The 19,383-nt window shown below is 41.5% G+C and overlaps 1 protein-coding gene across 3 annotated transcripts in view; it reads left to right on the plus strand.

The window, feature by feature from the left end:
- The window catches only part of LOC103476244 (rho GTPase-activating protein 7), a 116,938-nt gene that overhangs the window by 74,878 nt on the left and 22,677 nt on the right, over nucleotides 1-19,383 (plus strand). For all 3 annotated transcript variants that reach the window (XM_008428442.3, XM_008428444.3, XM_008428445.3), the window contains exons 2-8: nucleotides 8,106-8,177; nucleotides 8,257-8,338; nucleotides 8,524-8,587; nucleotides 8,681-9,159; nucleotides 9,241-9,442; nucleotides 15,459-15,842; nucleotides 18,035-18,336. In XM_008428442.3, the coding sequence (XP_008426664.2) occupies nucleotides 8,106-8,177; nucleotides 8,257-8,338; nucleotides 8,524-8,587; nucleotides 8,681-9,159; nucleotides 9,241-9,442; nucleotides 15,459-15,842; nucleotides 18,035-18,336 (1,585 nt within the window). The remainder of the gene's footprint in view (nucleotides 1-8,105; nucleotides 8,178-8,256; nucleotides 8,339-8,523; nucleotides 8,588-8,680; nucleotides 9,160-9,240; nucleotides 9,443-15,458; nucleotides 15,843-18,034; nucleotides 18,337-19,383) is intronic.

Consider the following 19,383-nt stretch of genomic DNA (forward strand, 5'->3'; position numbering starts at 1 on the left):
GTTTCACTCTGAGGTAATTAATTACAGCGAGGGACACGATCATTTGGCACATCATTTAAATAAGAGTCAATATTTTGCATAACCTCCTGTATGTCCTCTTTTCTTTCAAAGAAGCTTTCATTAACCTTCCGTAAAAGTTGACCCAGACGGGCATTTTTTTAAATTCTTGTTTGTTTTCTTTATGTAATGAACACAACATCCTTTCTGAACTATTCTCAGTTATCTAAGCTTCTTTGAAAGCATAACAGTTTCATCTTCGACCAGTGGATGACAATTTTTATTTTTATCCTGGTCTTGGTGACTCACAGAGTTCAGTACCTCACCCTCTCATCTGTCGTGACTCATTATAACAACTTCAGTTCCAGACTGGCTGGACTAAAATAGTAAATTCATAGAAACCATTTAAAAGGAGGAGGAAAACCTTGTTTGGTGCTTCAAGAAGGAAACGTCTCTGGGATTGGGCCTACGGAACTCAGAACATGTCCAGTTTAGGACATGCAGTCATTGCACCTCAAACTGTTGTTAGATATGCCAGATTTATTGATTTTCTCCCTAACAGCAACACATCATTAAAAGCTAACCACTACAGAGACTGCAAGACAGAAAATAGTTTATTTGTCTTATTATTTACACCTTGTGTGTAGTATTTTTGATGACTGTGGTGCTACAGTATAAGATTGTGTTTGAATATTTTAAATTGAACACAACATGATCAGATGTTTACATTTTAAATGGGCTATTCTATCCTTTATTACCTATTACTATGGATATTATTACAAAAACATTAATCTGTTTGCATTCCTATAAAATAGAGCACTTTTTTCAAGTACAAACCATTTTGTATGTGGATACAAAATGGTTTGTTTGCAGGTGCAAAATAAAAGCAGGAAGAGAGGAAATGGAAACGGGTCCAAATACCTTCCATATAGTTTTACAATTTATAAACTTGAATTATTTTTAAGACTTTAAATTTAATATAGAGATGGAGCAATGTGATATTTATCTGTCTGAATATCGAAAAAATTCTAGATTGACTGTCTGTGACTGTTCAGATCCGTAAGGGCAGATCTGTTCAGTCTAATTCTATGCTTTGTGTTCTGAGCAATGTCATAGTTTATTTTACATTATATTTAGGGTTTCTAATGGCTTTTTCTGAACCATGTGAAAGAAAGTTTTTCTACAGTTTATTTTTACCAAGGTAGTAAATCTACTTTTTTGCCAAATTAAAGTTGTATTGCTGTGTTGTGTTGTTTTTATATATTAAGCTTCACAAGCTTGGTCAAGTGCCTAACCTTATGAAGCTAGTGATGTATTTAAATGTGTTGCAGTGGTGAGACATTATCAAATAAATTTGTAATTCAGTGCATTCATGTCTCTGTTTAAGAAAAGAAACATTTTAAGTTGTGGAAAGTGTTGAATAGATTTTATATTTTATATATAATCAGATAAACTTGGTTCTCCAAAAATAAAGTGCATAAATTGAGGTCAATCGTTAAAAATAAGGATTTCTAGTTTAAACACAACACATCTTATTCCTGTAACAGTGTGGCCATGATATTATAGTATGAGTTATATTGATTAACTTGTCATATCCTTTTATTTACAAGCTGCTTCTTTAACTATCTTGGTTTACTCCCAGTGAGGCTGCACTGCAAAAACACAAATATTACCAGGTATTTTTTTTAGTTTCCGGTGCAAATATCTTAGTGCACTTGACTAATTGACTAAACTAATTTACCAAGAGCTTTTCAGCAAGATATGGGAGCCTGTTTTAAGTTCATAATTCCTTAATATTGATGTTTTTTTTAAAGCACTAGTTCAATTGGCAGATTATTTCTCTTATAAAATGGGAAAAATGTCTTGTTAGGGAAATAATTTGCCAATCAAATTATTTTGATTGGCAAATTATTGAGCACACTTTCATCTTGCTGAAAGTGTGCTTAAGTGTACTCAGTTATTACAATTAGGAAGATCAAAAATACTTTGTAGGATGTTGCATTTTTACAGTGTGAGCTGCATAAACACCCAGACACAAACGCCCCATTGTGCCCGTAACCCCGCCGCCCGCCATTTCTGTCTATTTCCACACACACATGGCGTTCAGCTTCCTGCTGCGGCCGGGCGTAGTCGTCCTTATCTCTTATCTGGAATCCAGAGGGACCGAATCACAACTTCCTCAGAGACAAAGTTGTTTGAAAGGGGGAAGAGGCTTGGTAGATACCATCGCTTACGTAAACACGGAGCAGAGAGAGTGTTGAGGTTTTTCATCAAACTGAGAAGAAATGGCTAATGTTGTCTCTGACGGTCTGGAATGTTGCTAATTTATGGAAGCCCATTTCTGCCACTCTGTTACAAAAAACATAATAATAAATTATCTCATTATAATGAGATAGTATCTTCTTTTTTATTTTTATTTTTATTTTTTTAACAGAGTGGCAGAAACAGGCTTCCACACTTATTGGGTCAGACGTGGATTAGGTTTATTCCTAAATCCAGAAACTTGCTTCTCATTACCTGCTTGGTTCTCAGGAAATATTTGTGTCCTTTTATTATCCATTGTTTTTTAATTATTTCACTGAAATGAGTTTCAACCTAGAGACATGTTTTATTATTCAAAGTTGTTTCTTTCTTAGGGCTTAAATTCTAATAAATCACGGGAGACTCGTCTGGCTGCTCTGATGTTGTGGCTAAGACCTGGTTAGCCAACACACGGTTATTAAATGGGCTGATTTAATTAAAATTTGAACAGTATAATTATAAGTCTTTAATCTTTGGGGATAAACAGACTTGGGACTAAGTGTTCAAAAGTTTACTTTGCTAACCTAGAAAACGTGGAAGTAAATAAAAGATCATCTCACAGGTTTTGTACAGAAATCAAGCACTTCCAAAGTCCTTGTTATTGAAACAGCACAGTTTTGTAATACAGTACAATCTAATGTTTGATTAAAAGTCTAAATTTGGAAAATATAATTTACAGTTTAAACTAGATATTTAAAGATAATAAAAAGACAAGCATTTGTTTTTCCCACTGACTTTTAAGTCATACCCAACTTCTCTTGCTTTAGAGGAGTTAGAATTACCAAATTTATGTCTATTTGCTAAATGCCAGAAGTGAGAAAAATTTTTATACATTTTTTTGTGAATTTTTCAAATTCCAAAGTTTGTGAATATGCTATGTTTTGTTTAACCTTATCATGATTTGCATGATGAATTCAATGAATATTTATTCATTTATGTGTAATAATGGCTCAGCTGACTTATTGATCTGTGTAAAAGAAATAATAATTATATTTTATATTTTAAGGTTACTGAAATTGGGGGATTTTTTTTGTTAAATTAGTGTTTTGCTCTCAGGTATATAAAGGTTATGTGTGAAACATTTCAAAACATAACATGTTAGCTCATGTTATCCCTGCTCACAGGACATTATTAACACTAATAGATGATGTGATGTGATAGTGAATTGAAATCAACCTGTGGTTCTGCTGAAGTGGTTCTTTTCTATTGGGCTTCAGCTCATCTGACTCGGGTGTCTCTCATCTTCCTCGTCACAATACTCCTCAATCCCAGTGACACTGCAGTCATTTAGCTACGTTATCAGGTTACAAATCCTGCTGGAAAATGAAATCACCATCTCCATAAGGCTTCTGAATGACCTTTGCTTCAAAACGTTTTCCTTCCACTCAGCTTTTCTTCAGTATGGTTGGACACAGCACTCGGTAACGACTCCCTTCAAAACGACACTTTTAGTAGCTGCAAGCCACAATCACTAAGCTCAACAGAAATAAACAACTGAAATATATCACTTTTGTAATGAATCTATCAAAGGCGGAAGCAATTAATCAAATTAATTAATTGTATGGATTGAGTATTGAAAAAAATTGTCAATTATAGTGGGAATTGATTAATTGTTAACTGAAGTATATAGACTTTAAAAAAGGTCATTAGAACAATACTCAAAGGAACATGTTGCCCTTCATCTGTTTCACGTTTTGTGAAACAAATGAAGCCTGAAGCTAATTTTAAGCCTGGACTTTAAATATGGAGTGGTCTCATCTTGTTTGACAAGTTTTACAGCTTCTATTTATTTATTTGGACTTTTAATTAAGGTCAATTCTACGAGTTCATTTTTATTTTTTAATTGCAAAAATAAAGTTCTAATATCACAAGAATACAGTTGCATTGCAGTAAAGTTGAAATAATAAAATTTAAATAAAATTTAACTGCTACCAGAATAAAATCGTAATATTAGGAAAATTAACTAGTAATGTAATGACTCCAAAACTACTACAAAAAATAAAAACTATGAAACATAAACTACCGTATTAAAATGAGGATTGCTGAGCATCTTTGTGAAGGTTTTGGCATTTGGCTTTGAGCATTTTGGTGTCAGTTTTAGGATAAGGAAACATTTATTTTTTAACACATCAGCATCAAATTATTATCAGCAGCAAGACTTTGAAAATATGGTGTAAACAACTGAGTCTGTTTCAAAGAAAGAACCACAAACTGAGCTGGTTACGTCAGATTTTGATAGCTGGGGGCTTTTTTCTCATTAAAATAACTTTATTGTAATTTTAAAAGATTCCTGTAAAATTGCATTACAGTAGGACTATATTCCTGTATATTCACATCATTTTGTAGCCTGGAATGGGCCTGATACTACAATACATTGCTCACAGAAGGTATAATAGAAGCCATTTTTGAAAGTATTTAGTTTGTTGTTATTTCTGGGTTTTTTTGTTTTTTATAAAAAGTTTTTTTTTTTAAATCAATTAAAACGGAATCTGATATTTAAAAAATCTTGAGATTTTATTTTTAAACCATATTGCCCAGCCAAATTCAAGAGTTTGAGAAACAAATTTGTAACACGGAAAATGCTGGTTTTCTCTGCTAAGGACTAATATCTGCAATATTTCATGCTGTCTGAATATAAAAAACAAGAACTGCCCTCGGCTTTTTCCTCTCTTTGAACTGCAGGTTTAATATTTCAGGGAGAGCAACAAATAGGTTAAAAGGCCTGGATAAAACCTTTTGAGTGCTTAAAGCTAACAGGGAATGTCTTTTCTGTTTAAACTTTTCTGTTCTTCAGGTGTCGACCTTTATATCCTCTGTCGTCATTAGAGGATGTTTGTTAGTTGTATTTCCATGTGGTGCATTTTTTTTTGTGTGAAGAAAAGTAGAATTGGTTTTGGTTCTTATCATTCAGAAAACAGCTAATTTTGAGTCATCTTACATCTTATTTACGGTGTGTTCACAGAGAATGAAAAAAGATTTTATTAGTTTATATCTTAGAATTAAATGTAGTTTTGTGGAAAAGGAAGAAAGGCTCATTTTCAGGTTTTAACTAAAATTGACCTGAATATTAATGAAAAAGTGAAATATTCTATTAGTTTACTAAAGTTATAGTCATTAGAATAATAAATAAAGTTTTAGCTTCACATGGTTCAAATTCTGCAATAAATAAAATTATCTATTACCTTTTGCTGTTAAATTATTAATTGGTTAGTGCAAAAAATAATCAAGTAATTTACAAATGATCAATGATTTATTAAAGGATCGCTATATTATTACATTTTAGGCAATAAAATCTTTATTTTCCTATTTAAAAAGGTTATTTAATTATTCCTGTATTTCTAATATTGTACAAAAAAGGCTTAACGGTTAAATGAACATTCTACAGACTCTGCCAGTTTTTTCCCAAATAATTAATTAATCATCCTAATGATTGATAGAATAACCCATTTATTAAAATAAAATTTGCAGCCCTAATAACCACATAATCATGGTTCACTATCATCCATCCATCCATCCATCCATCCATCCATCCATCCATTTTCTTCCGCTTCATCCGGGGTCGGGTCGAGGGGGCAGCAGCTTCAGAAGGGAGGCCCAGACTTCCCTCTCCCCAGCCACTTCTTCCAGCTTCTCCGGGGGAAACCCCAAGGCGTTCCCAGGACAGCCGAGAGACATAGTCCCTCCAGCGTGTTCTGACTCAGCTCCCTCTTCACCACGACAGACCGGTACAGCGCCCGCTTCACGGCAGACGCTGTGCCAATCCGCCTGTCGATCTCCCGCTCCCTTCTTCTTGGAGAACCTGACCCAGAGTCCCCAGGTTCAGCTTCCTCAATGGAAGGCATGTTGGTGGGATTGAGGAGATCTTCGAAGTACTCTGCCCACCGGCCCACAATGTCCCGAGTCGAGGTCAGCAGCAGATCATCCCCACTATAAACAGTGTTGGTGCTATACTACTTACCCCTCCTGAGACGCCGGATGGTGGACCAGAATCGCCTCAAAGCCATGCGGAAGTCTTTTTCCATAGCCTCTCCAAACTCCTACCACGTCCGAGTTTTTGCGTCAGCAACCACCCAAGCCGCATGACGCTTCGCCTGCCAGTACCCATCAGCTGCTTCTGGAGTCCCACAGGCCAAAAAGGCCCAATAGAACTCCTTCTTCAGCCTGACAGCATCCCTCCCCGAAGGTGTCCACCAACAGGTTCGTGGGTTGCCGCCTCGACAGGCACCGACAACCTTGCGGCTGCAGCTCTGATAAGCTGCCTCGGCAATGAACATGAACACAGAACATGGTCCACTCAGACTCAATGTCCCCCACCTCCCCCAGGATGTGTTCAAAGTTCTGCCAGAGCTATGAGTTACCTCTGGCAGAGGTAACTCATACCTCATAAAGGGCCGTCTCAGAGGGGACTCCGGCAGACGTTCCCAGCAGACCCTCACAACATTTGGGCCTGCCAGGTCTGACCGAGATCCTCCCCCACCACCGGAGCCAACTTACCACCAGGTAGTGGTCAGTGGAAAGCTCCGGACCTCTCTTCACCCGAGTGTCCAAGACATGCCGCCGCAGATCTGATGGCATGAGGACAAAGTCGATCATCGAACTGCGGCTGAGGGTGTCCTGGTGCTAAGTGGACACCCTTATGCCTGCCTGAACACAATGTTTGTTATGGACAATCTGTAACGAGCACAAAAGTCCAACAACAGAACACCACTCAAGTTCAGATCAGGGGTGGCCGTTCCTCCCAACCACGCCCTCCAAGTCTCACTGTCATTGCCCACGTGAGCATTGAAATCCCCCAGCAGAACATGGGAGTCCCAAGGAGGTTCACTCTCCAGTACCCCCTCTAAGGACTCCAAGAAGGGTGGGTAATCAGAACTGTTGTTTGGCCCATAAGCACAAGCAACAGTCAGAACCACCCCACCCCCTGTACACGGAGGGAGGCTACCCTCTCGTTCACCGGGTTCACCCCAACGTACAGGTGCCGAGATGGGGGGCAACAAGTATGCCCACTGCTGCCCGGCGCCTCTCACTGTGGGCAACTCCAGAGTGGAAGTATGTCCAGCCCCTTTCAAGGAGACTGGTTCCAGAACCAGAGCCATGTGTCGAGATGAGACTGACTATTTCTAGCCGGAACCTCTCAGCCTCACACACTAGTTCTGGCTCCTTCCCCACCAGAGAGGTGACATTCCACGTCCCAAGAGCCAGCTTCTGCAGCTGAGGATCAAGACCGCCCATCACCGACCCCTTTGGCACCTCCCACAGGTGGTGAGCCCATGGGAAGGGAGACCCGCGTCTCCTCTTCGGGCTGAGGCCGGCCAGGCTCCATGGGTAAAAGCCTGGCCACCAGGTGCTTGCCATCATGCCCTACCTCCAAGCCTGGCTCCAGAGTGGGGCCCCGGTGACCTGCGTCCGGGCGAGGGAAAACCAAGTCCAAAGTTATTGAGCATCATAAGGGGACTTCAGGCTTCGCTTTGTCTGGTCCCTCACCTAGAACCTGTCTGCCTTGGGTGACCATACCAGGGACATAAAACCCCAGACAGCATAGCTCCTAGGATCATTGGGACACTCATACCCCTCCACCATGATAAGGTTTCAGCCCAAGGAAAGGGGCTCACTATCAGTCTCGGGTAAAGAGGAAACTCCTTTTTACCTATCAGCAGGTATCACAGTCTTCTTTTAAGGGGGTAGATAAATGTTAAGTTACTTTGTCTCCATTCTAAATACCAACAACAAACATCCCCTCCAGCTGACTGAATGAGAGCAAATATTTAGTTTAGCCTCTAATTAAACTATTTGCTTTGTGTTTGCAGAGATTGAAGCCAAGGAGGCCTGTGATTGGCTGCGAGCCGCTGGCTTCCCTCAGTATGTTCAGTTATTTAAAGGTAAATCTGAACCTGTGCTTTAACATGAGGGCAATATTTAGTTTTCCACTCAGATGACCTTTTGTTGTTTGTATGTTAGAATGCAGGTTCCCCATTGATACTGAGACTGCAAAAGAGGATCACAGCTTCCTGGATAAAGATTCTTTCGATTCACTATGCAGGTAAAAAAAACATCCCTTTATTTTATAAGAATTCCTGTTGTTATTGGTCTGACAGTTTAAGAGTGTATTCACACCAGGCATTTTTATTCCGATTTGATCAAACTCCAGTCTGTTGTTGGTGACAACTATGGACTGAATACTTTGTGGAGCTCATCCATAAGCCATTATTCTTTTGTTGCTTGCAGTCGGCTGATGACCTTAAATAAGTGCATGGAAATGAAGCTGGAACTTTGGAGATCCAAACATAGGGTGAGTGTTGGAAACTGAAACTTAGCGGAATAAAGCAGCTAAAATTTGTTTTGGATGCTAGAAGCAAATAATGAACCATCTGTCTTTCTATAGGGAGAAGACTGGGACGAGGAGGACCATTGCGCCATCAGCCCAAACTGGACCTACAACAAGAGAACCCAACAGTGGCGGCGCATGAACTCCTCCGAGGAGACACCCGATGACCATCAGGACGTCTGCTCTGTCCACAGCTCCAGCAGCACAGACAGTGAGCATCACGACGCTCACAGGGAACTGGTCTCAACGAGCCGGAGCTCCTCCCGCTACTCCTCTGCCAACAGAATGCCGTCGCTGGACACGTCCTACTGCGGACCTCCATCCCCCAACGAAGGGTCACCCACTGTAAGTCTGGAAGCAGAGGTGTGCTTCAGAGAAAAACCACAGAGGAAGAAGTGCACCACTCTGCTGAGGAAGATGGAGAAGCTGAGGCTGAGGGGGGCAGCAGGCGGCCACCTTGGGACTCGCCGTGACGTCAGTGGGCCAGTTCTAGTCCGACACAGAGAGAGGATGTACAGGCAGCTCCGCACGTCAAAGTGAGAAAAGGATTTCTGAAGGGAACCTGAACTGGAGTCAGAACTGTTGCTAAAAGACTTGTCCTTCCTCTCTGTCACCAGTCTGCAGGTCCAGCCCAGCAGCCACTCATCTTCATCGCCCTCATCTTCTCACACCATGAGCAGTGGGAGCAGCAGCACCAGCCAATCAGAAAACAGCAGCACCGTTAGCACGCCCAGCCCCGTCACCCGGGTCAGAGCCAATTGCAAACGCTCCAACAGCGGAGTTGGGATGCAAAGTGAAAAGAACCAGACAGATACCGAGGTCAGATCCATTATGGTTTTATTTTTTTATTAAAATGTCTAGGATCACCTACAGCCAACAGGATGTTTTCTATTTTTTAATAATTATTTTAATAATTATTTATTTGCATTGCCTTCGAGAGTCACACTTCTGGAAACTTTGTTGACATCCATCTTGATAGGTATCCATACTGTTGAGTAGTAAGTTAGAGTACTCAACTTTTGGATACTCTAACTACCTCTGTGCAATTGTAGGATAAATATCAGTGGTATTTACTGCTAAACCTAGCAAAATTAGCTGAGCTAGCTACAAGACATTTCAAAGTGCTTTACATCATCCATCCATTTTCTTGCACCCTTTTTCCCTCAGTGGGGTCGGGAGGGGTGCTGGTGCCCATCTCCAGCCAACGTTTCGGGTGGGAGGCGGGGTACACCCTGGACAGGTGGCCAGTCTGTTGCAGGGCAACACAGAGACACAAAGGACACACAACCATGCACACACACACTCACACCTAGGGGCAATTTGGAGAGGCCAATTAACCTGACAGTCATGTTTTTGGACTGTGGGAGGAAACCGGAGTACCCGGGGAAAACCCACGCATGCACAGGGAGAACATGCAAACTCCATGCAGAAAGTCCCCAGGCCGGGAATCGAACCCAGAACCTTCTTGCTGCAAGGCAACAGCTCTACCAACTGCGCCACTGTGCAGCCCGCTTTACATCATAACAAACACAAATACACAAAGTCATGCAACATAGAATCTGTCAGAAAATGGGTTGGTTGTGGTGAAGACGTGGACGCAAGTAAACCCAGGATGTGGTGAAAAATTATGAGTGGGCACAGGACAACGGAGAACAGCACGAGGAACATCTGACAGTAGAACTGGTGGCACAGGGAAACAGGCAACACACGACAAGGATCCGACGAAGAACACAGACAACAGGTGAGACTAAATACACACGGGGTAATCAACGAGACACTTCCCTGGAAGACAATCAACGGGGAAGACGCAGAGACGGAGACACAGGAAGCAAACTGAACACAAAAAACTCTAAAAATAACTACACAGTAGCCCGATCATGACAGTAATCCCCCGCCCCCTCAAAGGCGGCTACCAGACGCCCAACAGAAAAGTCCAAGAAAAAAAACAAAAACAAAAAAACGACCCAACAGGGTGGGCGGAGGGGCGACGGAAGTGGGGCTAGAGTCCAGAAAAACAAAACCTAGTTAAAACAGGAAACTCCAAATATGGAAAACAGTCCGGGGACCGACCACGGCACAGGAGGTGGACCTCTCGTGGGAGGTCCGGTGGGCGGCGACGTCGGAGGCGGAGCTGGAGCCGCGGTGGGCGGTTCCAGGATTCCATAGGGCCGGCTGCAGGCACGGAAGGAGCGGGCTCTGGAGGCGGAGGCTCTGAAGGAGTGGGCTTTGGAGGAGCCGGGCCGTAACAGCTGCGTGTTCGGATGGACCGGCAGGACGGCCGGCTGAAGGCTCGGATGGAGCACTGGGGACCTCGGACGGAGCACTGGGTACCTCGGACGGAGCACTGGGGACCTCGGACGGAGCACTGGGGACCTCGGAGAGCTGCTCACATGCAGCGGACTCGGGGAGTTCGCAGCGGACGCGGGGAGTTCGGGTGGCTGCTCAGATGCAGCGGACGCGGGAAACTCTGGAGACAGAGACTGACGCTGCCTCGGCGCGGGGACCGGAGGCAGCGGGGACTGACGCTGCCTCGGCACGGGGACCGGAGGTAGCTGCAGGCGAGACCCAGGGACCGGGACCTCTGGCGGCTCAGGGCAGCGGAGGCGGCTTGGTCCAGGGGCCGGGACCTCCGGCAGCTCAGGGCGGCGGTAACGTCGGTGCCCAGGGGCCGGGACCTCCGGCGGCTCAGGGCGGCGGTGACGTCGGTGCCCAGGGGCCAACCCCTGGTGGGCAGAGCACTAGCCGCGTTCCCCACCAAGGGTTAGTCCTGGCGTCCATGATGTAAAAAAAAAAAAAAAATTTCTTCACCAGTGTTGGTCGGATCCTTCTGTCAGAAAATGGGTTGGTTGTGGTGAAGACGTGGACGCAGGTAGACCCAGGATGTGGTGAAAAATGATGAGTTTAATGATAATTTCCAAGGCACAGGACAACGAGTAGTGATGGGTCCAGCAACACCGATGCGTCGGCGCATGCATCAAGCCCATAGACCAACACCCATGTCGGTGCGCGTATTGGTTTCAGCAAGTCACGTGACCAATACAGGAACTGTTTCGAAATGAAACTGGATGCCAAACTGTGTTTATAAGGAAGCGAATTTGTCAAAAGCATTTGCCAAACAAATTTTTGATCTTTTACATTGTCATCTATGGAGCAGCTTCAAAGGAAATGTTTCTGCAGTGTGGGACTATTTTGATCTTATATTGGAAAATAAATTTGTTTTCATTTTTGTCGTTTCATCCGGTTCTTGTCAGTTTCTACTTAATCTATCTGAACCCAAATTCAGCTGAAACTGACTTTTAGTTTACTTTTATATTATGTTCTGCGGGTTAAGTGTCGCATATGTTTAACTAAACTGTCTTATTTAAATAAATCCACCTTTTCAATACTGAGGCATTATGAGGCCAGGCATGAGAATGAAGTCTCAGATTCACCCAGATAAACTCAGATATACAGCATTCTACAAATTACTCAGTTGCTTTTTATAAATTATTTCATATACAGTGAACCCTCACTGTAACGCGGTTCACTTTTCACGGTATCGCTGCTTCGCAGATTTTTTTGTGCATTTTTTTTCCACAGTGTTCTTCGTCAATAATTGACCATATGATTGGTAAAAACATTCTCCGCGCTACATGAGTGCCAATAACGTTACAGTGTTTAATACAGATTGGCCACTCAGGAGATGGAAACTGAAACTTTCAATGTCTGCTGGAGAAAAAAAAAATTGTGGCCAGAGGCAGCAGAACCCGACCGGAGGCTCGTTTGATGAGATCCGTCGCTCTGCTGTAGATACAGCTGTGAATCTCGCAACGCATATTGGAGGAAACGCTGTAATGCCATGACTGCGGATCACATTAATGCCCGATTGATGCACACGCACATCCGCTGACCTGAAAACAGGTTTTGTTCTTTGGTTTCAATGTAGAGTATTTATTTATGCCGTGTAATAACTGTAAAAAATAAAGGTAACTACTTCACGGATTTCGCCTCACGGGTTATTTTCAGGACGCAACCCCTAAGAAAAACAAGGGTTTGCTGTAAATGTAGAGTTTACTTAATTTTTTTTCCACGGCAGAAGTTTTGTCAAAAAAGCGCAACAGGCTAAATTTCAAAAGGTTGTAAAAACTTTTTTTTAATAAAATTATGTGGGGAAAAAACACTCCAGGCATCCTCATTCCAAACACATTCACTTAAATTTTCACTTTATGGTACATGTTCACATTCTTTATTGACTGTACATCAAATATATTTTAAATGTAACTGAAGATATGACATAATACAACATATAATATTCAATAAAATACAAAGACTTACATCTTATTGTATAGACTTTGTCATCAAATCACTACGTTGCCTGTAGGAATTTTTAATGTCCAGCAGGTGTCAGTATTGAGTGACACAGTATCGACACAGTATCAATACAGGGTTGCTACGAGTCGAAACGCCTCATTACGCCTCATTTACCCATCACTAAGCACGAGGAACATCTAGAACTGATGGCACAGGGAAACAGGCAACACACGACAAGGATCCGACGAAGAACACAGACATCAGGTGAGATTAAATACACACGGGGTAATCAATCAGTGTTTCAGCTGTTTTACAGTTTTCTGGAAGTTTGTTCCAAATTTGTAGTGCATAGAAGCTGAATGCTGCTTCTCCTCATTTTGTTCTGGTTCTGGGGATGCAGAGCAGACCAGAACTAGAACCTGAGGGGTCTAGACGGCTGGTACAACAACAGCATACCTTTAAGTATTGTGGTGCTAACTGTTTTTATGTGGCTCTTAAGGTTCAGGTCAGAGTCCATCACTACTCCCAGGTCTCGGGCCTGATCGCTAGGTTTTAGTTGTAATATCTGAAGCTGTACGTTGACTATAGATCACTCCTCTTTAGGCCCAAAGATAATAACTTCAGTTTTGTTTCTGTTCAGCTGGAGAACGTTTTGGCACAGCCACACATTTATCTGTGATTGGATGGGTTCTTCAGTCACAGTCACAGTCACCTGGTGACATTGTAACGTAGAACTGTGTATCACCTGCATATAAATATTGAATAAGAGGGGTCCTAGGATTGTAATCTTTGACTTCTTTTATGAGAGATTTCCAATTGAAATAAAGAAATCCCTGTTCTTTATGTAAGATTCAAACCAGTTGAGCACTGGACAAAGAGTCCGACCCAACTCTCCAGTTGATTCAGTAAAATGTCGTCGTCAACAGTGTCGAACGCTGCACTGAGGTCCAACAGAACTAGCACTCCCACAGTCTGTATTTATATGGATGTCATTGAACACTTTTACAAGGGCAGTCTTCATGCTGTGGTGAGACCGGAAACCAGACTGGAAGGAGTCAAAGCGGTTGGTTATTGTTAGGAAGCTATTTAATTGTTTAAAAACAGCTTTTTCAATGATTTTGCTGATGACTGGGAGGTTGGAGATCAGCCTGTAATTCTGCAGTAGTGATGTGTCCAGATTGTTATTTTTTATCAATGGTTTGATAACTGCTGTTTTCAAAGCCTGGGGGAAAACACCTGATGAGAGCGATGAGTTACTATTTGGATCAGATCATTAGCAACGACAGGCAGGACTTTCTTAAAGAAATGTCTGGGTAGGGCATCCAGACAGCAGGAACTTACTAGATTTATAATTTCTTCTAAGGTTTTATAATTAAGTAGTTGAAACTGTGTCATTTTTCATGTATTTGTTTTGTTTCTTTTGTTTGCACATCCATTCTAAAGTAGCTTTAGACCTCTCCATTGATTTGAGGAAGAGTTGTTTCATTTCCACAGGTAGCGTTGATCTCAAAGTTCACCTCCATCTGTTGAATCTTTATTTCTAAAAACTGAAGTTGTATAATAATGCTAATGTCCTTGGGGTTGAACGGAGGGATTTTGCCCTGGTTCAACTTGGAGGTGAAGAAAAGTAAGGTAAAAATAAAAGTAAGAAAATCCCCCAGTCCTTAGGTTTGAAGTAATCCAGTTATAGTGTCGATAATGTAAATATAACTATAAAAACTGCAACTTTAAAAACTGTGACTTTAAAAATAACTCACAGGCAAAGTTTATAAGACGACAAGAGAGAGCAGGATGAGCTGTTCCTCCTTCAGCTGCCAGAGCACAGTCTCATGTAGCCTACATGTATTTTACTACATGTACTTACTCTGCTAGAACTTTATTCACATGGAGAGTTTGTAGGTCCGGTACAAATCTGTTGAAACATTGAACAGACACTCTTGACACCTTGGTCAAGAGTGTCAGTATACTTTCTTTTTGTTAATAATAATAATAATAATAATAATAATAATAATAATAATAATAATAATAACCAATGTAATATGTACCGCACTTTTCATTAGAAAAAATCTCAAAGTGCTACATAGTGCAACTAAAATCGTAGATAAAATCAACATCATAAAAATCATGTGGAGGAGTAGGCTTGCTTAAATAAAAAAGTCTTTAAGCCTCTTTTGAAGTCATCCAGTGGTTGTGGAGCTTTCAAATAATCCGGGAGAGAGTCCCAGAGACGGGGGGGCAGCAACAGCGAATGCCCAATCTCCCATGGTCCTTAATCTTAATCTTGTTGGTCTTGAAGTCATGGTTAATCTATGCTTTGCGCTGCGCTTGCCTACCAAAATGGCGGTTTAGTGGCGCAGATCCCTCCCGGTTCAGACTTGCGCGAACTACTGTATGTCTGAACTGTATGTCTAAAGGAATTTCACATCTAAAACCAGCCCATCACAATTCTATAAAACCACCACAACTTCCTGTTAAGAATCAAACATGGCACCAGGAGATTCATTTGATTCACAATCCTTCTGAATTCTCTTTTGGACCCTCTCAGGTCTTCAAGAACCAGGTCAACAACAATAACAGCAGCAGCCATGAGAGACTGGTCTTCCAGGTCCCCCATGGACACAAACCAGGGACTTTCCCCACCTCCCTCGCCCACAAACACATTCTCTCCCCAATCATCGACAGCAACTCTGTCAACTGGCGGACCGGCAGTTTCCATGGCTACCAGGCGCGGCACGGGAGCAGACGTGGCGGATCGTCTCTAGCTGGTGGAGACCAAAGTCCAGCGTCTTCGTCGACGTCCTCAGGACGTACCGGCACGCTGGATCACCGGCTCAGTGTCTATGACAACGTGCCTCATGGTGCACAGCTCTCTGAGAGGGAAGGTGGTGGAAGCGGAAGTGACGCGGACAGAATCAGTGAGGAATCAGAGGTGGGTCTCAGAGTTTCAAAAAGTTGAAATTTAACAAATAATTGTGGATAATTTAGATATTTTGAAGAATTTTGTCAGCCATGATGGAATAAACCAGTGGTCCTCAAACTTTTTCCTGTGAGGGCCACATAACTTTTCCCTTCTCTGGTGGGGGGCCGGAGTCAGTTTCTAACAGAAAAAGTGTTACACGTTTATCACCTGTGCTGCCGGAAATTGTTAAGGGGGGGAGTTTCTTGATTGATTTTTACCCAGAAAGCACATGGGCAAAAACGTTAGTGAAACGGTCACTGGGACTGACTAGACTGACTTCCATTGAGGGAAAGTAACTTTTACATATGTTTTCCTCATATGTTAACATAAAGGCTCGTTTTGAAGTATAAGCTGCTACTTACAGGCTTCGAAGAATTCGACCTGGAATGTGGCGTTCATAACAAACACGTGTGTTCATCTGCTCTACCGCTAGCAAACAACCGTACTGATTAAATAACATAAAAGTCAAGCATTTCCCTAAAGGTCCAACAGATGGCAGCAATGCGCCATGCAAAACAAAACACCCACAGTTTACAGGACACGCTTCCTGCTAAAGAGCCCCCTGGTGGTTGAAGAAAAATCCACATATAAACCGGAAAATACAATATATGAAAAAAAATCTGAATGCTCTCTGGTATTGTTCAGGGGGCCGGACCAAATGTGGAGGCGGGCCGGATTCGGCCCGCGGGCCGTAGTTTGGGGACCACTGGAATAAACTAAACGCGTTTTGAGCGTTTCGCACATCTGGTTTACATTCAAAAGTCTATGTGGAGGCGCGTCAAGGGCCATAGAGCCGCATTTTAAGCATCTAGCACAGCGTGATTTGAACCATTTGGAGTGTTTTGAGTGTTCAGCGGAAAGCGACGACTAGAGCTGACCCATTTGAAGCGCCCTCGATGTGCCTCCACATAGGCTTTGAATGTAAACCGGATGTGCGAAACACTAGGTCTAGAGCAAAATGTTAAGCATCTGCATTCAAAGTGCACATGCATTGAACTTGAAGCGTTTTTGAGGCATGTAATGCATTTGGCGTGAAGGCACCATTAGAACAAAAATCTGCAGAGTCATGAAAGAACTAGAGACTCTGGAATTCCAGAATCATTGGTTGCTATGGTTATTCCCACCTTTTCTTGAGGGCAGAGGCAGGGAACGCACAAAACAATATAAATGATTTTTGCATGTTTTCCTTGTTAAATGAACGGAAACCAGTTTGCTTCTTCTTTTGGAGTTCATTGAAGAAAAATGAAAAGATATTATATCTGTTCTCAGCAATAAAAACAGGATTGAGATCAGTCTTCATTTGAAAACACTTGCTGTGCTTAGTCAAGTTTTAATACAGAACTTAAAAGCGGATTGGGTGCACATAAGTAGATATTAATTTAAAAGGTGTAATTTATTTAATTTATTTTTGAATTGTGATATGGGGCACAGGCGCACAAAATCAGTCCAGGGGCCACAAATGGGCCCAGGTCTGGTCGTGTTAAATGAGCTTACTTTTGGGCAACAAATCCAACAAGAAGCAGCAGATTTGAGTGATTTTCTTGGAAAAAATAATGTATTATTTTAAAAAAAAAACGACTTTATTAGATTATTTCCCCTTTCCCATTTCTAATAACAAAGACTTTCAGTTTAAGTGAGTTATTAACATAATATTTGACCTTCTTTGGACCATATAATGGCATTCCAACAAACTAATTACCCAGACGAATCTCTTGGATCTTTGAGCTTCCTCACAGTTGGAGATCTAGGGTAAATTTTCCGTGCTGATCTCTGATAAATATGAGATCAGGTCTCCATTCGGATCTGGAACGAATGAAGTGAAGCAAGAAGATACTTTTCCACCCTTTGACTCTCGTGCTGCGTTTTTAAATAAACCCCTTAAATGAAACTCTACACTAACTGCAGTAATTCAATCATGGATATTGACTCAGCTAAATTTGACTCCTTACGGAGTTGGGAGCTTTTTCTTCCTGACAACTTTCATCAATCTCTTCAAATGGGTTTCTGAATTATGAAAGAAGCCGCTTGGAAGGATGCTTGATAAAAATTTGGCAGCAGTGGGAGGAGAGAGCGGTTATGAAATATTACTGAGGTTTCAGGATATTCCTTTTATTTCCCCCAAGCACATTGATGGGAAATAATTCAAACCTGCTTTCTCACAGGTGAGTCCGCTGCTGGCAGGTGAAGATGTTTTCTCTGCTCTTGATGGCGTTCTGGAGCGAATCAACGACCTCCAACAGCTTGTTGTCTCCTGGTCGGAAAATATCTCGGAGGACGATTGTCAGAGAGGTTCCTCCTCTTCCTCACATGACTCACCAGCCCACGGATCCCCCTGCCCCGCCTCTCCCAGCCACATCCACCTGGAGGTGCAGCTTCCAGAGGAGGAGGAAGGAGAGGAAGAGGACTGCTCTAAGAAAGTAACTGATGGGTCGGAGATGAGTGGATCACGACAACCCAATAGGAGGTGAGTTTAATCTGAAAAAATCCATCTGGATTTACTGAAAAATCACATCCAGGTTACTTTAGTATCTATAGAATCATGATTAATCTGGTTCTTCAAATAATTGTTAACTCATTTAGTAATCGATTAATCATTAACTGGAGTATACAGACTCTAAAAAACTTATTTGCTTCATTAATTTTTCAACTAATACTTCAATAATTGAAGAATTTATGAGATTTGAAGAATCTCATTAATTTACATTTGAAGAAGAAGTCAATGAAGCCAAGATCGTGGCTAAATGCAGGTTAATTGATCTTCAGTACAAACATACTGTCAGTCCTGGTTCTTTCCCTTCTTTGTTGATTGACTTCCAGTTGGTTGACATCACTCTCATCACGTTTTTATTCTAACAAGAGAGAAAATCAAGTTGCTGGTTAACATCAGTTCAGCTTCTGGCACTTTGCATTAAATAAAAGACAATAAATGAACCCAAACAAACTGAAGAGCTCTGGTTCCTAATGAACAGAAAGGCACCAAAAAAAAACTACAAAACTGAACTGTTTTACTCAGTCTTGGGAAAAACACTTTAGTTTTTATTTTAAGAAATCTTGCTGTTTTTATTAATACTTATATTAATAACATTTAAATAAAATAAACTTAATATCTACTATTATAGACATGAAGCTTGTCAAAAATATTTTTTCTTGAAATTCATTTGGTTTAGTCAAAAACGTATTTTCTCATGACTTTTACTGTTGCGATATAAATTATATTATGCTGGTCTTCACAATTGATGATTACCATAGCAACCACTGACAGCTCCTCCCCTTTTAACTGTGGTCTCAGCTCGGCGGTTTCTTTAACAGGATTATATTTTAACATATTTTAAGACAAATTTGGCAATATACAGGGTTTCATGTGCAATCTTGACATGTCTGGTACATGTTTTTTTTTACATTAATTCCATAATGTTGTGCATTTCAGTTGTGTTTAATTTTACAACTGTTAATTCAAATTAAAAAATACTTTATTAATCCCAAAGGAAAATTAAATGTTACAACTCATTTA

Source organism: Poecilia reticulata, chromosome 14 (genome assembly GCF_904066995.2).
Source record: "Poecilia reticulata chromosome 14, P_reticulata-male-v2, whole genome shotgun sequence".
In the NCBI taxonomy this organism is placed as follows: Eukaryota; Metazoa; Chordata; class Actinopteri; order Cyprinodontiformes; family Poeciliidae; genus Poecilia; species Poecilia reticulata.